The sequence below is a fragment of the Chiloscyllium plagiosum genome, unplaced genomic scaffold (assembly GCF_037043375.1).
Source record: "Chiloscyllium plagiosum isolate Xiang-an unplaced genomic scaffold, Cpla_swu_hap1 HiC_scaffold_25, whole genome shotgun sequence".
Classification (NCBI taxonomy): domain Eukaryota; kingdom Metazoa; phylum Chordata; class Chondrichthyes; order Orectolobiformes; family Hemiscylliidae; genus Chiloscyllium; species Chiloscyllium plagiosum.
In genome coordinates, this window is record NW_028270163.1 from 24,739,933 (window position 1) to 24,764,594 (window position 24,662).

The 24,662-nt window shown below is 40.9% G+C and overlaps 1 protein-coding gene across 3 annotated transcripts in view; it reads left to right on the forward strand.

The window, feature by feature from the left end:
• The window catches only part of slc38a12 (solute carrier family 38 member 12), a 218,135-nt gene that overhangs the window by 96,493 nt on the left and 96,980 nt on the right, over positions 1-24,662 (forward strand). For all 3 annotated transcript variants that reach the window (XM_088000518.1, XM_088000519.1, XM_043714560.2), the window contains exon 8: positions 8,302-8,401. In XM_088000518.1, coding sequence (XP_087856644.1) covers positions 8,302-8,401 — 100 coding nt within the window. The remainder of the gene's footprint in view (positions 1-8,301; positions 8,402-24,662) is intronic.

Sequence of the window (24,662 nt, forward strand, 5' to 3'; positions counted from 1 at the left end):
AATTCCCCAACCCACCCTCCTGTACGAATGTAAAAACATATATAGAGAAATATAAAATTAAAAAAAACCTAAACTAGCTATTTAACTAAATAAATAAATACCTGACAACAAACAAATAAATAGTAATAACTCAGCCCACCCAAACAAAACACTCATACGTTCACAGTTCCTCCTCCCTAGATATTGGACTCGTGAAACACAATCGTTACGGCTATATAAAAGCCCTTGTTAGTGTGGCAGATAAATCTGTGTTCAGGTATTTCAAAAAGGGTTGCCATGCCTTGTAAAAATTCTCAGTTTTGTGGTGTACCATATTTGTGAGAAAATCCAGGGGAATATGCTCCATAACAATCTTCTGCCAACACGACAGGCCTGGGGGTTTTTTGGATATCCAATCTAGCAAGATAGTTTTCCTTGCACAGAAGAGCGTAAAAATAGTGAAAAGTTTTTTTCTTATGTCATCTGGAGGAAATACAATGAATAGGTCCAAAAGGAGAGAAATAGGATCCTTCTCCACTCCTACACCTAAAATCTTCTCCATTGCACCTGCCACAGTGCTCCAATATGCTTGAAATCTGTCACAAGACCAAAGACAATGGGTAAGAGTGCCCGTGCAGACCTTGCACTTGGGACATGCTGAAGATACCCTTGGTTTAAATTTTGACAAACGGTCTGGGGCGAAGTGGACCCTGTGGAGAATCTTCAACTGTAAAGCATGGGTCCTATTGCAAATTGATATCTTCCTTGCATTCTCCCAAATATCCTCCCAGGCCTCTGAAGAAACTTCAACACCCAGCCCTCTTTCCCACATCTTGCCGAGTCGATCAAACTCATCTGAGGTGACACCCCCCAATTGGTGATATAAAGTACTGACAGAGAGTGTACTCTTAGCCTTTAGTACCCCTCTTTTTATGTCAGATTTGTAGGGATCAGTCAAAAGTGTGGTTTTTGTTTTGAATAAAATCCTTAACTTGAAAAAAAACGAAAGAGGTCTCTGTTAGGTAACTCGTACTTCCGTACTAACTGATCGAAGGACATCATTATGTCTCTCTCAAGTAAATCACCCATGCAAGATACACCCTTAGCTGCCCAACTAAATCCTGAATCTATAATATCCAGTTGAAAACTTGGCATACCCACTAAAGGTGTAAACAAAGATGTTTTGCTAGTATTACCTTCCCTCTGCCGAATTGCCCTCCATGCTTTAACAGTATTGATGACTATTGGGTTATGGCAATATTCCCTAACTGTCCTCACCTTGTCCAAAAACAGCAAGGGGGCACCTTGCCTTGGGAGGCTTCGATATCTAGCCATATTGAAAGAGAGTCCCCACAAACCCAATCACTCACATAGGTCAAAAGCGAGCTTAATTGGTAATTTTTAATGTCCGGAAGGTCTACTCCCCCCAGTCTGTGAGGCAAATGCAGTTTGGCTAATTTAATGAGGGGCTGTTTACGGTGCCAGATAAAGGAGCTGAACCAACCATCCAGTCTCGTGGGTGTTTGTTTTTGTTGAAAATCAGAGGGAGCATCTGTACAGGGTATAGCAAACAAGGGAGAATATTCATCTTAATAAGCGCTATCCGACCCAACCACAAGACTGGAAGTGCCTCCCATCTTTGGAGATCTTGTTTAATTTTTTTCAAATAATTGAATAAAATTGGCTTTGAACAGCCAATCCAGAACTGGAGTAATGAATATCCCCAAATACACACAAACCCCCTGTGACCACCTAAATGGGAATCTATAGTCACTCAAGAGCCAACCTTTTCGTAAGACCACTCATAGGCATAGCCTCTGATTTCGCAAAATTAATCTTCTACCCTGGAAAAAGCGCCAAATGCGTGAATGCATTGTATCAGGCAAGGCACTGAAACTGCTGGATTTGTCAAGAAAATTAGAACACCGTCTGCATACAGTGGGATCTTATGTAATTTTGACCCTACTTCTGGAGCTGATATATTGAGATCCCCACGAATGGCCTCTGCCAACGGTTCAATCACAAACCTAAAAAGTAATGGTGAAAGGGGACAGCCCTGCCGGCTGCCCCTAGAAATATTAAAGTTGCTTGATCGTACCCCGTTGGTAATGACTGCAGCGAGAGGTACACTGTAGAGAGAACCTTTACCCATCTTATGAAAATGTCGCCCAGACCAAACTGGTCTAGAGTATAGAAAAGGTACAGCCACTCAACTCTGTCAAATGCCTTTTCTGCATCAAAAGAAATCACCAATCCCTGCATTGACTGCTGTTGGCATGCTTGAATTATGTTAAGCAGCCTCCTAAAGTTATTGGAGGTTCTGCGACCCTTTATGAAGCCCGTCTGATCCTCTTTAATAATAGAGGGTAACACAGTCTCCAGCCTTAACGTGAGAGCCTTAGAGAGGATCTTAAAGTCCACATTTAAGGGTAAGATGGGCCTGTATGAAGCACAGTCTTCCAGATCCTTCCTGTTTTTAAGGATAAGTGAAATATTGACCTCTCTCAGAGATGGTGGGAGACAATCATGACTGTATGAATCATTAAACATATTCAACATCGAGCCTGACAGTATACTTATAAATTCCTTAGAATTCACTGGGAAGTCCGTCAGGACCGGGCGCCTTTCCACTCTGAAACTGCCTCAGAGCTTCCTGCACTTGTTGCTCTGATAATGGGGCATTGAGAAAGGACTGTTGTTCAGGAGTCACACCCGGGAGCTTCAGATCTCTAAAAAAGGATTCCATTTTGGCCTACCCCTCCTCACAATTCTCAGACTGATATAACTTAGTAGGATGTCTGGAATGCCACATTAATCGTTTTAGAATCGCATGTTAGGTTCCCAGACCCTTCGCTAATCGCTGTAATGGTTTGTGGGGCATTTCTCTTTCCGGCAAGGTATGCTAAGTATTTGCCTGTATAACCATGCTTGTATAATCTTTGCTTTGCAAAAGCCAGCTCCTTCTTTGCTGTCTGCGTGAGCATGGAATTCAGTGCAGACCGCAGTGCAGTAATCCTCTGTAGTTTGACCAACGAGGGTCTGTCAAAATAGGCCTTCTCGGCTGCCTTCAACTGTGATTTGAGGAGATGTTGCAGCTCACCCTTCTGCTGCTTCCTACTGGTGGAATATGAAATAACTAACCCCCTGGTATAAGCTTTGGCAGTTTCCCAGAGAACAGATGTGTTATCAATCAAGCCTATGTTATTGTCTAGGAATGCCCGAAATTCTCTAGAGAAATACTCCACAAACTTAATGTCCATGAGAATAAAGGGGTCCATTCGCCAGTACCTTGAATCCACTGTAACATCCTTAATCTTAACGATGAGGTACACTGGAGCATGATCAGAGATGGCAATATTACCAGTTGTGCAGGATGCCACCAGATCCAGGGTTACCGCAGGGGTCAGAAAAAAATCAATCCTCGTGTGACATCTATGTGGATTGGAGAAAAACGTGAAATCCCTACTTGTAGGATGGAGACACCTCCAAACGTCCACCAACCCTAATTCCCCACACAAACCCAATAACTGTTTAGTTTGTGCAGAGGGTATCGAGGGATCTTTAGGCAACCTGTCTACTGGTGGGGTCCATGAGGCAGTTAAAATCTCCCCCTATAATGATGTGCTGAGACTTGAGACTTATCAGTTTAGAAAAAGCATCTACCAAGAATTTAAGAGAATGAGCTGGGGGACAATAAACATTTAAAACACCATATTCTTCCCCATTTATCAAGGCTTTAAGAATTACAAACATCCTGTATGTGTCTTTAACATATTTCAACAATTTAAATGAGAGATTTTTTTCCTCACCAGTATAGCCGCTCCCCTACTTCTGGTATTAAATGATGAAAAATAAACTCGGTCAAAGCCATTCTGCTGTAATTTCAGATGCTCCTTGTCATCCAAATGTGTCTCCTGTAACAAAGCACTATCCACCTTCTCTTTTCTAAGACTCAAGAGTACCTTCTTCCTCTTAATTGGTGAGTGACGTCCCTTGATATTCCAGGTACACCATTTAATCAAATCATTAGCCATCATCTTTTGCAGTTACATTTAAATTCCAGAGAGGAGGAACCCGAACCACAAATTGCTGAGCCATAGTGTCCCGTGGTCCACCAAATATAAAAACTACATAAACTAAAACTACTACATTTAACAAACATACAAAATTATTAAAAATAAAAAACAATAAAAACCAGAAAACAAACCAACATATAAAGCGCCAATAGTGCTGAGTAGAGGAACTCACCCCCTGCCCGGAGTGGGCAACTGCCCGTCCCGAACTGCCCATAAATAGGCATCTAACCATCTCGACCACCTTCACTTCTCCCAGCTAGAGCCGCATTGCAAGCAGAAGCTAAAAAGAATAAACACCCCATAGAATATCAATATGAATAAAAAAAAAATTATTTTCTTTTTATAAAAAAAGGGGAATAAATACCCCACCCATCCTTTGGTATGTACTAACTTAGAAATTTAAAATGTTCGTCATAACCACCGCCAGACATAGTTTGAACCAAATTATTATCAATAGAGGGGGAAAAAAAGGAAAAAAAAAGCTCCAACTGGATTTCCTCCATTTCTTTTACAGAATGGTAAACATATACCCAAGCAACAATATTTATACATACTACAATTGTTTAAATTAGATTAGTTTATCCACAAAGTCTCTTGCCTTCTCTGTGTCAGAGATGCATGGATCCATCTAAGGTGATCTGAAGCACTGTCGGATATCTCGGAGTACTGAATCCCAATCTCCTTCAGTCTTCTCTTGACACCGTCATACAATTTTCGTTTCTGGATCACCGTCGCTGACAAGTCCTGAAAAAACATGATCTTCGATCCCTCGTAAATTAGGGCCTTTGGATCCTTCCTCTGGAGTCTGGAAGCCTCCATGACACTCTCCTTATCCCGGTAATGATGGAACCGCACCAGGAAAGGACGAGGGTGTTGACCTAGACCCGACCTCCGTGCTGCGATCCGGTGAGTCCTCTCTATCGTCAATCCTCTCATGCCAGCCTCCAAGTCCAGGAATTTCGGAAGCCAATCTTCAACAGATTTCTCAGGCCGCTCACCTTCCTTACCCTCAGACAGACCGATGATCTGAATGTTTTTTCTCCTGCCCCTGTTTTCAAGATCATCCACTTGGTCACGCAAATTATGAACCTGCGTCGTCAGGGCTTGGATCTCATCCTTGAATGAACTGGCATCAGCTTTCACCACTGTGACCCTGTGCTCCACCTCATCCGTCCTCTTCTCCAGATTTCCCAGCTGCTGCTCATGCTTCTGCAGCATGAGAGAGACTGGAGCCAGTTTCTCTTCAATCTGTTTCCCCAGCATCTTGCGAGATTTCGAGAGCTGGTTCACCAGGTCCTGGAGAGTAAACTGCTCCGAGGCTGCTGCAAGCTGAGCTGCAGACCTGGCCTCTGATGCACCTCTTCCATTTTTAGGCATTTCTGGACAGCTGAAAATACAGGTAAGTCAATTTTTAAATGTTTCTTGGGGCTCCACAATCTTTCCAACACCCCAAGAAATCCTGATGACCTGGGTTGGACGGGTTAAAGGACCGTCCTGCTCCTGCTGCGATGCGAAGCTCTGCAGTGTGATCTTCTCAGATCGCCGCCATCTTTGATCCCCCGAAGTTAGATTCAGTTTAACAAATGATTCTTTGTTTTAGGTATTTAGATGCAATATCATTTGATACCAATTATCAATATTTGTGTTCCCTTTCAACGCATCGGGTTTGAAATAATGGAAAGCACTTGAGATATTCCCATAGTTTACATCTTGAGGTCAGAGTTAGGTTTCATTTCAAAATTGAAACTTAGAATTTGCAGAAGTGTATCATCCAAATGAGAGTTTTGAAAATGATTTACGCCCTTAAGGGAACGTTTCACCTTTTTTCTTTGATAACTTGGACAAATGAAAGCTTCCTTCTAGGATGCAGTGATCAAGTTATCCTCTTCCCAGAGTCCTCCATCCTTCAGAGGAAATTGTGCTACCACACTGAAATCAGGCTGGCGCAAAAGCCTTTTCTTGTAAAATTAAAGTTCATGGGGTTGGGCATGGTGTATTTGAGATGGGTAGAGCATTTGTTAGCAGACTGGAAACAAAGTGTAGGAATTCATGGATCTTTTTTGAATGGCAGACAGTTACTACTGGGGCACCAGAGTGATTCCTGATAGGACACCTATTCGCACTGTACAGAAATGTACTTGAGAATTAAGTGTAATAGCTCAAAATTTGCAGATGACACAAAGCTGGGTGGATGAACTGTGAGGAGGGCATGTGTTGTAGTGTCATTTGGACAGGCTGAGTGAGTGGGCAAATACATTGCTGATGCAGTGGAATGTGGATACAATGTTATCCACTTTGGTAGTAAAAGTAGGAAGACAGATTTTTATTTGGTAAAAAGTTGAGAGGGGGGAATATTCAACAAGATCTGGGTGTTCTTGTGCACCAGTAACCTAAGGTAAGCAGGTGCAACAAGTAGTCGAGAAGGCAAATGAATGTTGGTCTTCATTGAGTGGTTTTGAGTGTTGGAGCAAGGAAGTTTTTTGTAATTATAAAGAACTTTAGGCCATTCTTGGAATATTATGTGCAGTTTTGGTCTCCTTATCTGAGGGAGTGCTGCAAAGAATTACAAGTTTCAGTCCAGAGATGGTGAGACTGATATATAAAGAGCAGTTTAGTTGATTCAGGATTATATTCACTGGAGTTTAGAAGAATGGAGGGGATCTCTTAGAAAAGCATAAAATGCTACAGGACTCGACCGGGTTAAATGCAGGAAGGATGTTCCCAATGGTGGATGATTCCAGACCTATTTGTCATAATTCAACAATAAGGAAAAAAGTTTTAGGACAGATCAGGAGAATTTTCTTCAACCAGAGAGTGCTGAGCCTTTTTTAATTCACTGCTGCAGTGGTTGAGGCCAAAACATTGGGTTTTCAGGACAGGAGATAGATATGTTTTTTCTGGTTTAAAGGGACATGGAAGAGGGAGGGATCACGGTACTGAGCTTGATGGACGCACACTAGATTGGTGGAGCAGGCTTAAGGGTCAAATGGCCTACTCCTTATATCTTCTATTTCTTGGAGAACTACTGAGGGGAAGCATTGCTATATACCCTGTCTTCAAGTGTAATATCATGCCATTGGTGTTCATCAGTGCAGTTATGACTTGCTTTTAATGTTTCACCTTGATGTAAAACATTCAAAACATAGACACATTCTCATTTGCTTTCATCACAATGAATCATTGTCTATCCCACATGGGCACGTTGTTAGGCAAAGATAGTGGGACTTAGGGACATCACCTAAAAGCTGTTGATGTTGGAGTTGAATGAAAATACAAAAATTTGATTTTTTGATGGGCATGGTTAATAAGGATGGGGTTAAAATGCGGATCAACACTAACTGAATAAAGAAAAGGCTCCGAAATGAACAGCCATCCCTCAGTTTCTCACTTCCAGCTAGGTTTGAGTTGCAAGTGTCTGATTTGGTTCTTGTTTCTTTGATTCTGTGTTTTGTTGACAGAGTGAAGGAAGAGCCTGACGAAGGGTCATTGGACCAGAAACATTAACTTTGGTTTCTCTTCACAGATGCTACAAAACCTGTTGAGCTTTTCCACCAACTTCTGTTTTTTATTTCTCATTTAAAGCATACACAGTTCTTTTGGTTGTTAGTTAGATTACCATTGTCGTGTGAGTGCCAGCATGTTGTCTCACCTAGTTTCTGTCCTTAAACTCTGTAATTAGGACCGAGGAAAAAAAATCAATTTTTGCTTCTCTTTAGATGAATCATGAATAAGATCAATCCTGCCAGACCTAAGGGCTGTGCACTCGTTAGACAAATGACTCGTGGTTGTTTAACTTGAGGTCTATCTTCTCTCCACTGAGAGCAGAGATTGAGAAGCAGAGTCCTTCATGGTAACCTCAGCCAGCATGGGAATTGAACCTACATATCATTGCAATAATAAGGACAAATGAAATATGGTTGCAAGGCATACAAGCTCTGTTTGCTGCCATTTTAAACTGATTCATTTGTAATTAAATCAATAATAGTTGCATTGTATAAAAGATTTGACAGTCTGATTAAAATGCTTTGTCGAGAGAATGAAATGTGATGCTATCGGTGACCTTGAGTATAAATTTTGAGGCAGATGGGCCTGTTTCATAACTCATGTGGATAATATTGTTTTCGAATGTTTCTCCTGTGTTTTGGATAAAAACAAAGTGGTTTTGACAAAGCTGAATCTGTTTTTGGCCTCAAACTATATTTTATGCTAATGATGGGACAAAAATTCACTTTTCCTTTTCCCATAGTGGGAATCAGTCATGCAGCGCCGACAGCAAAGTAAAGCACAATGATACAGACCCATGCTGGGGATCAGTTAGACGCATCGATGCCTACAGGATTTTTCTGGTGAGTGAGCAAACTACAACACTGGCAGCAACTTTCAAATCTAAGAAGTGATCACTCCAATTTCATCCTGAGCCTTTTGTCACTTGAACTCTTTAAACCCAACGGTGAAACCATAGGCTTAAAGCTGAAAACATTTGAATTGCAGCTGACAGTAGGTGAGTGGCAGAAAGCTGATCAGTGAGAGGGGCATTAGTGAAATGCTGGGAATCAGGAAACCACAATTGGGAATTAGAAAGGGACAGCCATGTGGCAGGAGAGCAGTGGAGAGTTTTACTGCATCTGCCTTTTATAATTTAATGACTTAACTAGATCACCCTTCACACATTCAATATGAAGGGAACAGAAACCCAAGTTAAGGCAACCTGTCCTCCCTCATTAACTTTCAATAACGTTCTTTTGTGAATTAGCTTAACCCACGACATTCTCCTCTCTGGCAATCTGTTGCAATAATCTTTTAGGATGGAATCTGCTGTTTTGACTATGGTCCATGGGTCACTGCTGGACTGGTGACATGAATAATTCCACTTGTCCTCCAGAATGGTCCAGCAAGGCTGTTAGCAAGACAATAGTTCATCAACACATTCTCAAGGACAAGTAATAAATACTGGCTTTGAGCGAATCCTGCTATTTATGATCATCTGGAATTAGTCACTTAATTTTGCAAGCTTTTAATCTGAGTTATTTCATTAACTGAATTTAAATTTCACAACTGTTATAGTGGGCATTTGCAAGCTAAGTAAGATAACCGCTATCCTAATGATTTATGTATGATCTTTAAAATAGTAAAAGGTGCTGTGCCACTGTGTAGGAATGTTGCCAAAACAATTTGGTGTTCACATGTGTTTCCATCTGATGGAAAGCTTCCTCAAAGAGATATTAAGATCTTTGAAAAGAAGCAAAAGGTATTGGGGTGAATTGAGTTTGGAGCCTTCAGTTGTTCTACAGGCCCCAATGGTATAGTGCTTAATATAGCTGATTGTACGTGAGTACGCATCCACAGGGCTTGCTCTGCAAACAGCAAACCTATTCATGTTTAGGAGGTCAGAGCACTTCAACATGTGGGTTTATACAAATATAACTCCTACAGTAATTTTTCAGAAAGCTGCTTGAAAGTATGATTGTGTCCAAGTATGAAATCCAGCAATCTCCATATGGAATGTTATACTTTTCCTAAATGTCCACACCGGAATATCTTAGTCTGAAGTGCTGCTCTCCTATGAATGAGTTTGATTGTGAAATTTTAGATGTATTCTCTGATTGAAATCAAGTTGGGTATTAGTGATATTAAAATGACAAAGCCAATGGTTTATGCTTCTAGCTGTCATATGCTACATTAAGGGATTTGTCTGCATATAGCTTTTGAACCACCTACTTTGATTAACTTGTCCTTGCCTCTAAGTGACATAGAGAGCTGTACAGCATGGCAACAGAACCTTTGGCCTAACTTGTCCATGCTTCCAGATATCCTAAATAAATCTAGACCTATTGGTGAGGATTTGGCCCATATACCCCTCAACCCTTCGTATTCATATACCCATCCAGATGCCTTTTGAATATTGTAATTGTACCAGCCTCCACTGCTTCTTCTGGAAGCTCATTACAAACACGCACCATTCTCTACATGAAAAGGTTGCCCCTGTGGTCCCTTTTTAAATCGTTCCCCCTTGCTTAAGCCTATACCTCCTAGTTCTGGGCTCCCTCACCCTGGGGCAAAGACCTTAGCTATTCACTCTGCCTCTGCCCCTTATGACTTTATGAACCTCTCTAAGGTGCCTACTGAGCCTCCACAGCTCCAGGGAAAACAGCCCCAGCCTATTCAGCCTCTTCTTACAGCTCAAATCCTCCAAGCCTGGCAATATCCTTGTAAATCTTTTCTGAACCCTTTCAAGTTCCACAAGCATCCTTCCAATGGGAAGGAGACCAGAAGTGTACACAATATTCCAACAGTGGCTTAACCAACACCCTGCACAGCTGCAACATGACCTCCTAACTCATATACTCAATGCACTGACTAACAAAGGCAAGCATACCCAATGCTGCCTTCACTATCCTGCCTACCTGAGACTCTACTTTCAAGGAACTATGAACCTGTACTTCAAGGTCTCTTTGTTCAGTAACATTCCCCAGGACTCTACTATTAAGTGTATAAACCCTGCTCTGATTTGCCTTTCCAACATGCAGCACCTCTCAGTTATCAAAATTAATTTACATCTGACACTCCTCAGCCCAGCAGCCCATCTGATTTGAAAACCTTTTTGTGGAGTGTTAAACTTCACTCCTCCCTAATCCTAAATTTTCTAGCCAGTGGAACTGTATTTCTTTCTTTCAATCTGCCTGTCTGTTTTCCTCACAACTTAAACTCGAGATCAAAGCAGTTAACTTTCTAAACTACAAGAAAACAACCCTAGTTTGTGTTATCCTTCTTCGTCACTTCATTCTGTCGAATGTATACTGCAGTCACTAAAGATTTTTGTTTTGACTATTGTTGCAACCAAGCTTGTACAATTTGAATTGGTTAGAATATCTTGTATTGCTCTTGTTTAGCTGGTAACTCCAATGTTCAAATGTGATGTATGTGGCTTCTGGATTAGGTTGTAGGTGAGGCCCTATTTTGATTCAAAAAGGGAGATGAAGATAAACTGGGAAATTACAGACCAGTTGGTTTAAACCAGGTGTGGAAAAGTTTCCTTGAAATTCCTAATTCCTAATGAAATTAGTTAGCACTTTGGAATACTTCACTTAAGGACAGCTGGCTGTGATTTCTTTCATTTATATTGGATCAAACTAAAATTTTTGAGGTGAATGGTGATTAGAATGCAATCAACAAGTTTTTTGAAATGGCTTCAATAACCGGCTCATGGAAAAACCTGGGAGTTTGACTTGAGTAAATATCATTTTGAAAAGCAGGTTGCTTCATGAAAAAGTACAAGATGATAGTAAGAGGTTCAAGGGAATTCGTGTAGACTTATTTCTTCTTGTAAATAATTGGGAGCATAATGTTGAAATAAACAGCAAACAAGTGTAGTGAGGCAAACCATGAAGGAGAAAACTAAAGGAATTTGAAACACAGATGAATTGGCAAGTGTAGAGAATGAATAAGTTAAGAATAAAACCACAATGTAACAATTTAAACATATAGTGTAACAAGCTACACAATCGAATCTACAATTCCTTGAGAGCATAAGTTTTTAGGCAGTCTTTGGTGAAGAAAGCCAAAGCGCTCTTGGATTCTCTCATGGTTAACAAATTATCACTGCATCCTTTGATTTTATATGATTTTAATAGTTGGGTCATGCCATAGAACTGTGCAGAGTAATAAAGCTATAGTCAATGCATAGCTCTATTTTTGTTTTTGTTGGGATTCATTTAACATTTCTTCTGTTTTCCACCTTTTACCTTTAAAGGCCCATTGTTTGCCAACTTGTAAAGTGTATTTGAATCTTTTACGTTTATTGCTAGTTTATGCAGGCAATGTTCCCACCCCTAGTTTTAATAACCTTTGCAGATTTCTCCAATCCTTGGGTTGCACTCTTGGCAGTGTAATAAACCTTTTTTTTTATTATTCAGCCTAATAAACTTTTCCATTAAAGTTTTAATTTCTCAATTAAATATCAAATGAGAATTAGAAAATATTGCTTTTCTTACCATAGCTTATCTACTATCCTTTTTTCACCTAATTTCCTAATCCACCTTAATTTTTCATTCATATGTATCTCCACTTCATACCTATGTAATAAAACCAGAAAATATTGTAGGAACTCAACAAGCCTGTTGAAGAGAAACAGTTAACATTTAGAGTCTGACATGACTCTCTAAACAGCATCAGCAGTGTTTTGATTTTATTTCAATCTTCGTTGCTATGTATTTGACTGTGTGTTTCTGAACTGGAGACACATTGGAACAGGAGTAGGCCATTCAGCCCCTTGCCTGCTTTGCCATTCAATCACGCCATGGTTGATCTGTGGTCTAACTCTATGTGCCTGCCTTGAGCCCATATCCCTTGAAGGGTCACTGGACTTGAAATATTAACTGTATTTTCTCTTCATGGATGTTGCAAGACGTGCTGAGTCTCTGCAGCAATTTCTGTTCTCCTGTCCCTTGATCCTCTTAATAAAAGCGTGTCCATTTCGGATTTCAACTTAACAGTTGAATTAACATCAATTGCTGTTTGAAGAAGAACATTCCAAACATCCACTACTCTTTGCATGTGGAAGTGCTTTCTAATCTCCCTCCTGAATGACCTGGCCTTAATTCTGGAATCTTCAACTAGTGGAAATAGTCTACTTTTATTTCTATTAATATCCTGAAGATCTTGATTAGATCACTTATTAACCTTCTAAATTCTAGAGCATAAAAGCCTAATTTATCTAATCCCTCCTCAAACTTGACCCCTGAAGTCCAGGGAGTTGTAACTCTATGTTGAACACTGTCTGAGGCCAAAACATCCTTGCTAAGATATGATGCCCCAATCTGCTTTCAGTACTGTAAGAAAGGTCTAACTAGCATTTTATAGAACTGCACCATCACGTCTCCATCCTAAAATTTCAGAATACAATCTGAACCCTTTATTCCAGCCTTTAAGATATGTCGGCTAGCGTTCCGTTAGTCATATTGACTATTTTCTGCATCTGATTGTGGCATTCTGAAAAACTGTGCACCTGATCACCCCCAAATCTGGTTAGACATCCACGGTATTTAACTTTGTCTTCTAAAAAAACAAAGCACCCTGATGTACCCTTTTTATTTTGTGTGAATAAAAGTTAAAATCCATCTGCTGCAACTTTACGCATTAGCCTAATCTATCTGTATTCTGTTAAAATTTTAGGCTGTCATCAACATTGTCTACAACATCCGTATGAACTTGATGCAAATTTTAATATGATCATTCTTTCATAAAGCATCCCTTACTGGGCGATTACTAGTTAATCCTGTATTATTAATTTAAGACCGGATCCAATTAACAGCTTCCCTGTTGCATTGTTCTAGGAAGTTGTGTTGAACACTGAATTTGTCCTTTGAATTATTTTATTTGTTTGATCCATTCTATGAAGATTAAAGTGCAGTGCAATAACTACATTTTTCTTTGGTACATGCTTCAATTTCCTGGTGAATAATCTGATAATGCAGCTAGGCCTAAAAATCACACCAACTTGCGTTTTTTTTGTCCCTTGTTGTTTTTAACCTTTAATTATACTGATTCTGCTGACTGGTTTTTCTGAGTGAAGAGGTTTCCTTATGTCCATCATAATATGCTTTATTACCAGTTCTATCACCCTGGTCTTTTCTATTCTTTTCTCTTTGAAAAGATGTGTATGCTAGAATACTTTCAAACCTTGATCATGTTGTAACTATACCTCTCCAATGGTGATTAAATCAGATCCATTTATCCCTATTGCTTTGTCCATCTTGATAGGGCTACTTCGTGCATTTAAATAACGCACCTTAACATTATATCTTTATACCTTGCTTTGATCTTATTCACTTCACTATTAATGTTGAAATCCCTGTTCCTTGCTGTAACATTCTGCTTTTCTTCAGCCAGTTGGCTACTCTGCACTGTGGCTTGATTTTTCTCAACATTTTATGCATGTCCTCTCATCTACCGTCTTTTTTTTCTCTCCCCCCCCCCCCCCCCCCCCCTCCAGTTTAAAGTACTGTTTGCAGCCCAAGATATTTGATTTGTCAGTACATTGCTTGATATAAGTGTAAACTGTCCATTGGATCCCCTTCCTCTTTCCCAGTAATCAGTGCCCAGTTAATCAAAATCCCTATCTCCCACACCATTCTTAGAGCTATACATATAACTGTGATCAATTTGGCCTCTGCAATTTTCATTTGGCTCAGCTGTTAGTCCAGGATTATTAATTTTGACTCTACTCAAACTCTGTGAATTTTCTTCCTTGTATGTGTCAGTTACTCATGAGGAACGCAATGATTGGACAAATTGCCTTCTATTCAAGTTCATCTCCAGTTGAGATGTTCTTATGCAAGCACTGGACAGGAAATGCAATGCCTAGAATTCCCAGTTTGTGTTGTCTCTGAATTCATTCCCCCCCGCCCCCCCGCATGCATACATACCTACCCTGTCAATTCCTATAAGACCTCTTTTTCCTCTTTGAATGAAGTAACTCCTCCTTCTGAACTCCAGAGAATATAGACACAGTGTGTTTAATCTATCTTTGGGCAATCCCTCCATCCCAGGAACTGATTTGGTGAACCTTTCTTGCATTCTGTCTCCTGGAAAACGTGTCTTCCTTTTGGTAAGGAAACCAAAACTGCGCACTCGATGCCAGGTGTGGTTCTAACAAGTCATTAAGATTATATAAGTAACTGCTCTTCTCAAGACCAATGTACCATATGCTGTCTTAACAGTTTGTAAATCTTAAAGTCAGTGGGCGGCACGGTGGCACAGTGGTTAGCACTGCTGCCTCACAGGGCCAGAGACCCGGGTTCAATTCCCGCCTCAGGAGACTGACTGTGTGGAGTTTGCACATTCTCCCCGTGTCTGCATGGGTTTCCGGTTTCCTCCCACAGTCCAAAGATGTGCAAGTCAGGTGAATTGGCCATGCTAAATTGCCTGTAGTGTTAGGTAAGGGGTAAATGTAGGGGTATGGGTGGGTTGCGCTTTGGCGGGGTGGTGCGGACTTGTTGGGCCGAAAGGCCTGTTTCTGACTGTAAGTAATCTAAAAAAGGTGTACAGCATAGAAACAAACCATTTCTATACATTTGATTACATTTAAGAACTGGTTAGAGATGTGAAGCAAATTGGGTGCAAATGTTAAGCTCAAAAGAAAATTAGTTTCGTTTTAAGCACTTGGAGGTGGAATTTAATTTTAATTTCAATTTTGAAGGACACTTGTGTAATTGAAATTGAGCTGAAGGCCCCTTGGTAGTAAAGTTTTCACAGTTGGTGTTCGGTTTTAGGTAAAGTGCAGATGGTTGAAGAAGATTATCACAGTCAGAACTGTACTTCTGCACTGAATTATGAGACAAGCAAGTGTTGTAAACCTCATTAGGGAAACGACTGGTATCGTGCAAGATATCATGATTAGAATATTGAATAGTCCCAGTGTGCGCCATCTAAAACTGTGAAATTGTAGATCACTGCTAAATGACAAAGCTCTCCATTAGCAAATTGGATACTTGGTGATGTGTGTGTCTGTTTTTGTAAGGATTACTCTGTTGCTAACTACTTTGTTAGGGTGTGTGTGTTGCTGATAGATCAGTATTTATTGCCCATCCCTAATTGCCTTAAAAAGTGGTGGTTAGCTGTTTACTTAAATTGCTGCATTCCATGGTACAAGTACACCCCAAGTACAGTTATAGTGGAATTCAAGGGTTTTGATGTACAGGCATTGAAGGAATGGCAATTGTATTTCCAAGTCAGGATGGTGTTTAACTTGGAGGATTTGTCTATGGTGGTGTTCCCATGTATCTGTTGTCCTTGACCTTGTAATTTTGCTCAGATTCCTTGATGCTGCCTTAATGTTGATGGCAGTCACTTGGCTCCTCTCTTGACTTTTTTTGTCTAAGTCTGTAGTGACGTCAAGGGGGTGATTATTCTACCAGGATCAGACTTTATTTTGGTGAAGTTTTATTTGTGAGCAAGCCTCTCCATCACTTTGCTGATTTAAAATATGCTGCAGTAATATTTGCGTAGGTTGGACTGCTCTTTTTGTGAATAGGATATAATTTTCCAGATTTTGGGTAGATGGAAGACAGATGTTGCAGTTGCCCTAGAATAACTTGGCTGTGTGTGTGGCTAGTTCTGGATAAATCCTCAATATTAATGATGAAATGTTGTCAGAGCCCACAGCATTGCTATTATTCTGTTCGTTCAGCTGTTTCTTGATGTCACATGGAGTGAATAAAATTGGCTGAAGCATACCATCTATGATACTTGGGACTTCAGGTGGAGGCAAATCTTTCAGTCTTTCCTTTTTGTATAATATGCTGTGCATCCCATCATTTGAGGATGGAGTTTTGTGGAGCCTCCACCTCAGGTCAATTATTTCTCCACCACCATTAACGTCTGAAAGTGACAGGACTGCAGGGCTTAGATCTCATTCGTTGGTTGTGGTATCGCTTCATGCTGTTTCTGCTGTTTGGCTTGCAAATAGTCCTGAGTGTAGCTTCACAAGGTTGCCACCTCACCTTTCTCTGGTGTTGCTCCGAGCATGTCCTCTTGCACTGTTATTCAAACCAGTGTTAAAAACCTGGCTTGATGGTCATGATGTATGATGTTATGCTTGGCAATTGGATTACAGATTGTGGTTGAATAAAAAGGCCCCATTTAACAATTGGTATCTTGCAACATGATGGAATATATCATCAAAGTAAAAGTCAGACCTTGCTGAGTGGTCACCCTTATCAATGCTGTCATGAACAGATGTGTTGGTGATGGGTAGTTGGTTGAGGATGAGGTCAAGAAGATTTTTTTCCTTTTATTCATTCACTCCCTGCCATAACCCAGTTCAGCAGGGATACCTTTCAGGACTTCGTTGTCTCAGCCTCTAGTGGTGCTACTGTGATGCTTCTAGTCATTTGTGAATGTAAATTGAAATACATGTCTGAGGTCCAGACTTCAAATCATCGTTCAGACTTAGATTCTAAATTATATCACAATGACGTGCTGCATTTCTACACTGCAGCCTCCATAGACTGCATTGTTTGAACATAGTGAACAGCTCTCAAAAGGGTAGTTCATACATGTAGAATCCCTATTTTCTCAGTACATGGAGTAACTTCTGCAATGCTGAGAAGTGGAGAGCTGGATGTCAACACTTAAGTGAGCATTAGAATTAAAATGTGGCATAAAACAAATTGTGAGAGAAACTCAGCAGCTCTGGCAGCATCCATTGAGAGAGAAAAAGTGGTTAATCTTTCAAAATCAATTGGACTCTTGTCCAACATATGTACCGTAAATGCTGACTCGCTCTCCCCCTCGCTCGCCCCCCCCCCCTCGCTCGCCCCCCCCCCCTCGCTCGCCCCCCCCCTCGCTCGCGCCCCCCCCCCCTCGCTCGCCCCCCCCCCCCCTCGCTCGCCCCCCCCCCTCGCTCGCCCCCCCCCCCTCGCTCGCGCCCCCCCCCCTCGCTCGCCGCCCCCCCCCCTCGCTCGCCGCCCCCCCCCTCGCTCGCCCCCCCCCCCCTCGCTCGCCCCCCCCCCCTCGCTCGCCCCCCCCCCCTCGCTCGCCCCCCCCCCCCTCGCTCGCCCCCCCCCTCGCTCGCCCCCCCCCCTCGCTCGCCCCCCCCCCCCCCCTCGCTCGCCCCCCCCCCTCGCTCGCGCCCCCCCCCCCTCGCTCGCCCCCCCCCCCCTCGCTCGCCCCCCCCCCCTCGCTCGCCCCCCCCCCCCCCCCTCGCTCGCCCCCCCCCCTCGCTCGCTCGCCCCCCCCCCCTCGCTCGCTTCGCCCCCCCCCTCCTCGCTAGCTCGCCCCCCCCCCCCACATGTTGTTGCAAGTTCACATCTCCAGCACTGTATATTCAGAGTTTCAGGCTCAGTGTATCTACTGCCTCACACAGGTATATGGCTGGTTTAACTTTGTCTCATTCATCAACAATGGTACATGAGCTGTGGAAACCTCGACAACTTGGCTGGAAATGCATTTGTTAATCCTTTGACCTTATTTCTTTTTCCAGTCAGTTTTTACCATTTTTCCCATGTACACTCTGCTAATGTCAAAATGTAGATTTGTGGAAATGACAGGTGTGAATTGACTGGAAGCTCCCCATTTTTCTTCCTCCTTCCATCTCCATAATTTATGGGACAGACATTTACTCCATTGTTATGGAGCAGGCCAGAGCCCCTCAAAACATTTCAAGAAGGTAGCCCAGACCCTAACTTTTCTACTTGTTTTAAGCAGGTATAAGCGGATATTCCAAGAGTGATGCATCTAGCCCAACCACTCAGTTTAGACAAAACAGAATATATTTATACATGAACAAAAGAAAACCGAATTTAGAATAACAACTATTTGAAACCCAAATGACACTATCGTAACTTAATGATGCCGTTCCAAATACTTGCAACATCACACCCCCCGTAAATACCCCGAAGCAAAAAAGGTAAAATGGAACACAGGGTCTTAAAGGGCAGAGAGATGACAGAGATATTCAACATGGAACACGTTCTTCCATGTAGCTATTTGTTTGGATTCCCAGCTAACAACAGACCAGCAGCTCTGAACAGCCAGGCTGCTAAAACCAAAACAAACCAGAGAAAAGCTGAGCTGGAAGAACTGGCCGCTCCCCTTTCATTGAACGTGTCTTTTTTAAAACTTAAAAGCTTCTTCAGGTAGATAGACATTTCTGAACTCTTGACTTTATAATCCCTCTCAAACAAAACCAAGGGCAACATAATCTTGTTAAAGCTGCAGCCTCGTCTCGGTATCTAGAGCTTTTGCTGAGCTCTGGGCCAATCCTGGTTTGTGAAGCTCTTATATATTCTCTGTCATAACAATAAATTGTCTTCCTATATATTCCTTTACACAGTTTCATTTTCCAAATACTTAACAATTTCCTGACACGTTATTTCTGGTCCAGCAGTTGTCAAGTATTCCATGTTAACATTCAGTTTTCTAATATTCCTCTTGTCTTGTGTTTTGAGGCTGTGATCCCTTGCATTAATTCACCAACTAGCACCAACTTCCTTCATTTAATATACTTTCATGGTTTTGAGAACTATTTTACATCCTTAAACACAATTTGTGTTGAAATTCCCTGCAACGTTTTCGGCTTTCTAAAATCAAGGAATCTATCCTTCACCAGTGTTCTGGTATAATTTTGTTCCCTTTTCTGTGGCTTCAATGTTATAATAATGGTTCGTCCACAGTTATTGGCAGCCAGTAGGTTGTAAGGCTGGTGATGAAGGAATAGCATCGCTACCTCTGGCCAGAGGTCTGGGTTTAAATCGCACCTCAATATAAAATGGTTATGGAGGTTTGTCACAATAAATCCAACCAGGTTAACCAACTAACAAACAAACCAACATTTTGTATAAATTCAACATCGCATTGACCTTTTATATTCAATAACGTGATCTTTTAAAAATAAAAACAGAACTTTGTTTAATTGTAATAGCCTCTTCAACTGCCATCTATGTTAGGCACCACAGGATTGCAGTTCCTCCTTTCCTCCTCTTGACAAACTCTATTGATATCTTATGAGTGGGCAGTACTATGTGGTAATTCTCCAGTAAGAAGTACTTTCATTGCCTTTGTGGGTGATGAATGATCTGCAGCAACTCAGCATATTAGTGGTGAGCTGAATTGTTTCTACCAAAATCTATCATACTTAGAGATATTGATGGGAGCACTTTTTCAGACAAAATAAGCAGCCTTGTGAAAAATTTGACAAGTTCTACCCTAAAATCTAGTGTTAAGAATATGTATTCTTCAAATGTCAAGGTTGTATAATAGAACTCAATGTTACATAATTTATTGACTTTTGGCATAAAAATCACGAGTTTCATCTTCAATCATTTGTCTTCTGGGTAAAAGAAAATAAAGACTAGCATAGATAATACCTCTCAGCCTCAGTTTTGCAAATTTCTTTGCAGCCAATCAAGTACTTGAAATGTAGTCATATGTCAGTAAATACAGCTGTAAACTTGTACACAGCAATTTTGACAAATGGTGATGAGGCAAGTATCCAGCTAATTTGGTTCCTAGTCATGCAGCCTTGGGAATTCATCTTGGCTAGGACACAAGAACTCCCTGCCCTTGCAAGGGATATTTGTACGTGGACCTGAATGATTTTAGTCCAATGTCTCAGCCAAAACCAAGTTGTGGTGAGAGTCTGTGGTACTGAGTCATTAATGGTGTTTTGGAAGAACTAATTAAATGACGCTTCCTGGTTCTGCACTGTCTTTATTCTCGGCCATGAAATTTGCTCAATGTTGTTAACACCAATGTGGATGAACAACATTAAAGCTGAAAGCACAAGTTGCTCAGTATCTGAAGAGAGAGACAAGTTAAGAAAAATCAAAATGTCACATGAAATCTGCCATGAATGACAAATAGTGGAAACGTTATCAGGCAGATGTGCTGGAGGATCACCTAAATAGGGGAAGAGAAGAGAAGTTGTTGTAACTTGAGTCTGATAGTCTATCCCTAACTCATGAAAATCTTTCCACCTTCTGGCTTTAAAAACAGTTGAGTTAAGAGATGTGCATTTAACCCGTTTGAGAGGCGAGCCGGTTACTTAATGTTTGAAGTTGCACACCTCTGATTTTCCATAACCTTTTGGATTTACAGTTGTGGGCGAAATTTCTAGCAATTGGGGTTGGATCTGTCAGATCAGTATCTTTGCAGCATTGCTTGTGGACTTTTAAGAGCAGAAGTGCTGTCAGCCTGTTCTGTAGGCCCTCCAGATGAAGGGAGGGGGCCGATGATGGTTCAAAGCTTTTTACTGGTTGATGTTCATTTACGGAACAAAACCACTTTGTTCTTGTGGCTCTGGCTATCTGTCTAGATGGGCTTCATAATACCTCAACCTGTTTAATCCAAGATTAGCTTGTTGACCTTTTCAGGTCCCCTAAATTCTGTCAGGTTGTATTGCAACTGAACTTGTTCTTTGAGTGGACTGGTAGGCTTGTCTCTGAAATGCTACTTAGGCATTTTGCATTGCAAGTTCCAAATTTTCATTGGAGATAAACGTCAGCAAATATGTTAGGTAGTTAGAAATTATCCCATTCTGTTTCTGTGGCATCAATGCTCAACATGGTTTTCAGCTCATCCTAAGCTTGTTAATACAGAGTTGCCAGTTTCTGAATTTTGCTCCTTGCCAGTGTTTCTACAAGGCTGTGTATGTTTGCATGTGGCTGCATAGCAGCCTTGAAGTTATGATGCAGTCTTTGTTGCATGACAAACACAATATTAATGAGTGTGAAAAAAATTTAAGTTTCAAATAATTTTAAAATATACTAACCATGGAAGGCACAAAGCTGTAGAAATGATTTTTCAGACTGATTGTCAGCCTGATTTGTAGCAGCCTGTGTTCCATAATAATCTAACTGAGCACATTCCCAGGCGTCTGGATGATTTATATTTCTCTTTAATGTATCCATTTATGAAGCGCACAACTGAGGAACTAGATAGTACCATTAATACTTCGACTTGGAGTATAAATGTGGTGTGCCCCCTTCACTGATGCACAAGTTTATAAGGTATAGTCTATGTTCTCCTCACCCCCTGGTGCTGGTGGATGGGATAGCTGCCATTCAAAACCACTAAATGATTAACATGAAGCCAGAATTCAGCTGCCCTTAGATCTGAAATAGTTGTTATTACTGTATGTTGCAAGAAAACATTGAACTGAGAAGCTATAACTGAACAGTTCAGATATGAAGAGGCCTCTGAGCACAGAAATGACTGCCTTTTGTTGAAAAGACAATTTTAAAAATAATTTGAGCTTCAGTTACACTTTACTAAATGTAACCTATAGTTTTGAAGTAGCGATTGTTTGTGGCTTTGAGACTTGTGTTAGTTACACAGCTGGTAAAATGAATGGGTCATGTTGTGACTGGTGTGTAATTTGCAATGTAGTGGTGTGCATCAAGAATAAGTACTACCTTGGCTGATCTGTACTAACATATTTGTCCATATGTGTCACCTGGTGTTAATTTCTTGTTCCCAACACAGTTTTGCTGTTTTCCGCCTGCTTAATCCTCCTCTCTCAATTAGCCCATGGCTGTTAACATCTAATCTGGTTTAATCCAACTCACCCCAATACTCATACCTTTTAATGTCCCATATAATGTACCCCATTGTTTTCAACCACCATGTCTTCCAATAATTCTCTTACAAGCAAATATATAAGCTCTCAAAGGAAACATGGAACAAAAGCACTGTTGCATTTTGGAAAACTCCAACTGCTTTGGATTCTAATCTATCAACATTCAAGCAAAAGTAGTCTGAACCAAGTTACTTCCTATTTGCATTTCTACATGTTACTTAATGCACCATTTGTTAATCATGTAATTGGCATCCCAAACCAAACAAAACTCTCTCTCTGGCAAGCATGATTCCACCTTTAAATTTATTTCTGTGGCCAAGAAGGAGCGTGCTTAGTTTGTACTTGAGAATGAGAATTTCAAATTCTATGAATATTTAAAACAAAAACTTGCAAGTATTGTGAATGACGAGGCTAATATTAGATTTCAAAAGAACATGGTTTAGTAAATTGATAGGCACTGGGCTCCTGAAATTTAGTGCAGAGATCTGTGAATGATATTTATTGGCAGAAGAATGCAGGGAGGTGACCCCAAATAAAATGTGCACCGACACAGCAGGACCTGAAGATGCACTTGTCAAATCACTGAAGGTGCAGGCCAGTTTGATGAAATGGTTTAATAACGCATGCATCAGATATCCTGTCTTTATTAATACAGGCAAAGAACAACAAAGCAAGGCAGATATGATGTACCTTTCTAAAAGATTGATCCCAAGTGTAGAACTTTGGAAAGGAGTTGAAGTCATTAATAAACGTACAGGAAAGATTTAAGCAAATGATTCCAAGCACATGAGTTTTGTTGCTGACTTGGTGAACTTGGCATTGTTCTCTTTGCAGACAAATTGAGGTTTGATAGTAGTGCTGAAAATCATGAGGGGCTTGAACAGAGTAGTTGGGGAGAAACAGTTACCTTTTAAGGTGAACAGCCAAAGAACCGGAGGTGACAAAATGGAAAGATTTTGCATGTGGTAACTGGTTAGCACCTGGAAACCACTGCTGGAGATGTGTTGGGGGCAGATTCAACAATGGCTTTTAAAAGAATCTCTCAAATACAACGGAGAAGTTTGTGCTACTTTGCTGACATAGATGTGACACAGATACAGCAGGCTGATTGTCCGTCCGTTAGTGTAACCATTCCATTATTCTCTTTTTAATATGTATAATGGCACGAGGTAGCCAAAACTTCTTGACCTACGATGAATGCATCACTGAAAATGAATTATTCCGCTTGGCTTGCTGAATTGTACTCCATTGCTTTAGATATGGAAAAGTTCATGTATTTGAGTCAGTACATTTTTGGTTAGAGTGGCTCATTAAGGAAACTACTACTGTCAAGAAATTAGTTGCCATTAGTATGCCATGCCCATTTGTCTTGCACTATTTTCTCTCATTCTCATTGCTCATGTCCAATGCTGTGACATCTGTCATTTAAGTCTGCCCTCTATTTTGCCTTTTAGATGACATCTGTATAGGGAATGAAAATGTGTTGCTGCAAAAGCGCAGCAGGTCAGGCAGCATCCAGGGAACAGGAGAATCGACGTTTCGGGCATAAGCCCTTCTTCAGGAAGAAGGGCTTATGCCCGAAACGTCGATTCTCCTGTTCCCTGGATGCTGCCTGACCTGCTGCGCTTTTCCAGCAACACATTTTCAGCTCTGATCTCCATCATCTGCAGACCTCACTTTCTCCATCTGTATAGGGAAGCCCAGGTTAATGCTCCTTACTTTTATCCTGAGATTTAATCACTGGTTAGAACCAAGTGCTTTATCCTCACTAAATTAAGGGTTGCCTTGTAAGTAATTAACCTGAGTACAGCTGGTATATGGTGTAGGCCTCAAGTTACATGAGAATGGTTAAGCTTGGTGCCCGTTTCCCCTGGTCTGGTAGATCATTCCCAGTTGTTGTTGCACTTGTATTTGAGAGTGCTTTTTCAAAGCAGTTTATGACTGGGTGCAAACATTCTGCAGCTTGGCAGGTTTACACAGCAGCTTGAGGCTCCTTGAATAAATCTTTAAAAGTTTAATGACAGCTATACAGCATATAATACATAACACAAATCAGACTTCTGCTGTTTTCTTGGTGTGGTAGAGGAAAGAAAACAGTAAAATGAAGAGGGCTGTGAAGGTGGTCATGCAGATTGTCATATAGCATTTTTCAGGAAAACCGTCTCCTTCACAACTGAAATAAACCAGTTGCTGAAGGTAATTGGTTGTTGAAATACGTAAGCTATATTTGTACTGACGCCTTATCCCTTGAGCACAAGTGGAGCAGTCACTTTAAACCAAGGTCATTGGATAATCAATGAGGACATATGAACAAATTAGAAAATTTACTTCATATTGCCTTAAAAGGGCATGTATGACAAGTTGAGCGTAAAAGGGTTGATTGAACTGTACATACTCCGACCTTGCTGAATTCCAAGTTTTTTTTTTAAAACACCTTTAATGTATTGTTTGGCACATCATAAGTTTTCATCTTTATTCATCGGGAGATGTTGCTAGCTACGATAGCATTTGTTGTCCTGCCTTGAATGTAT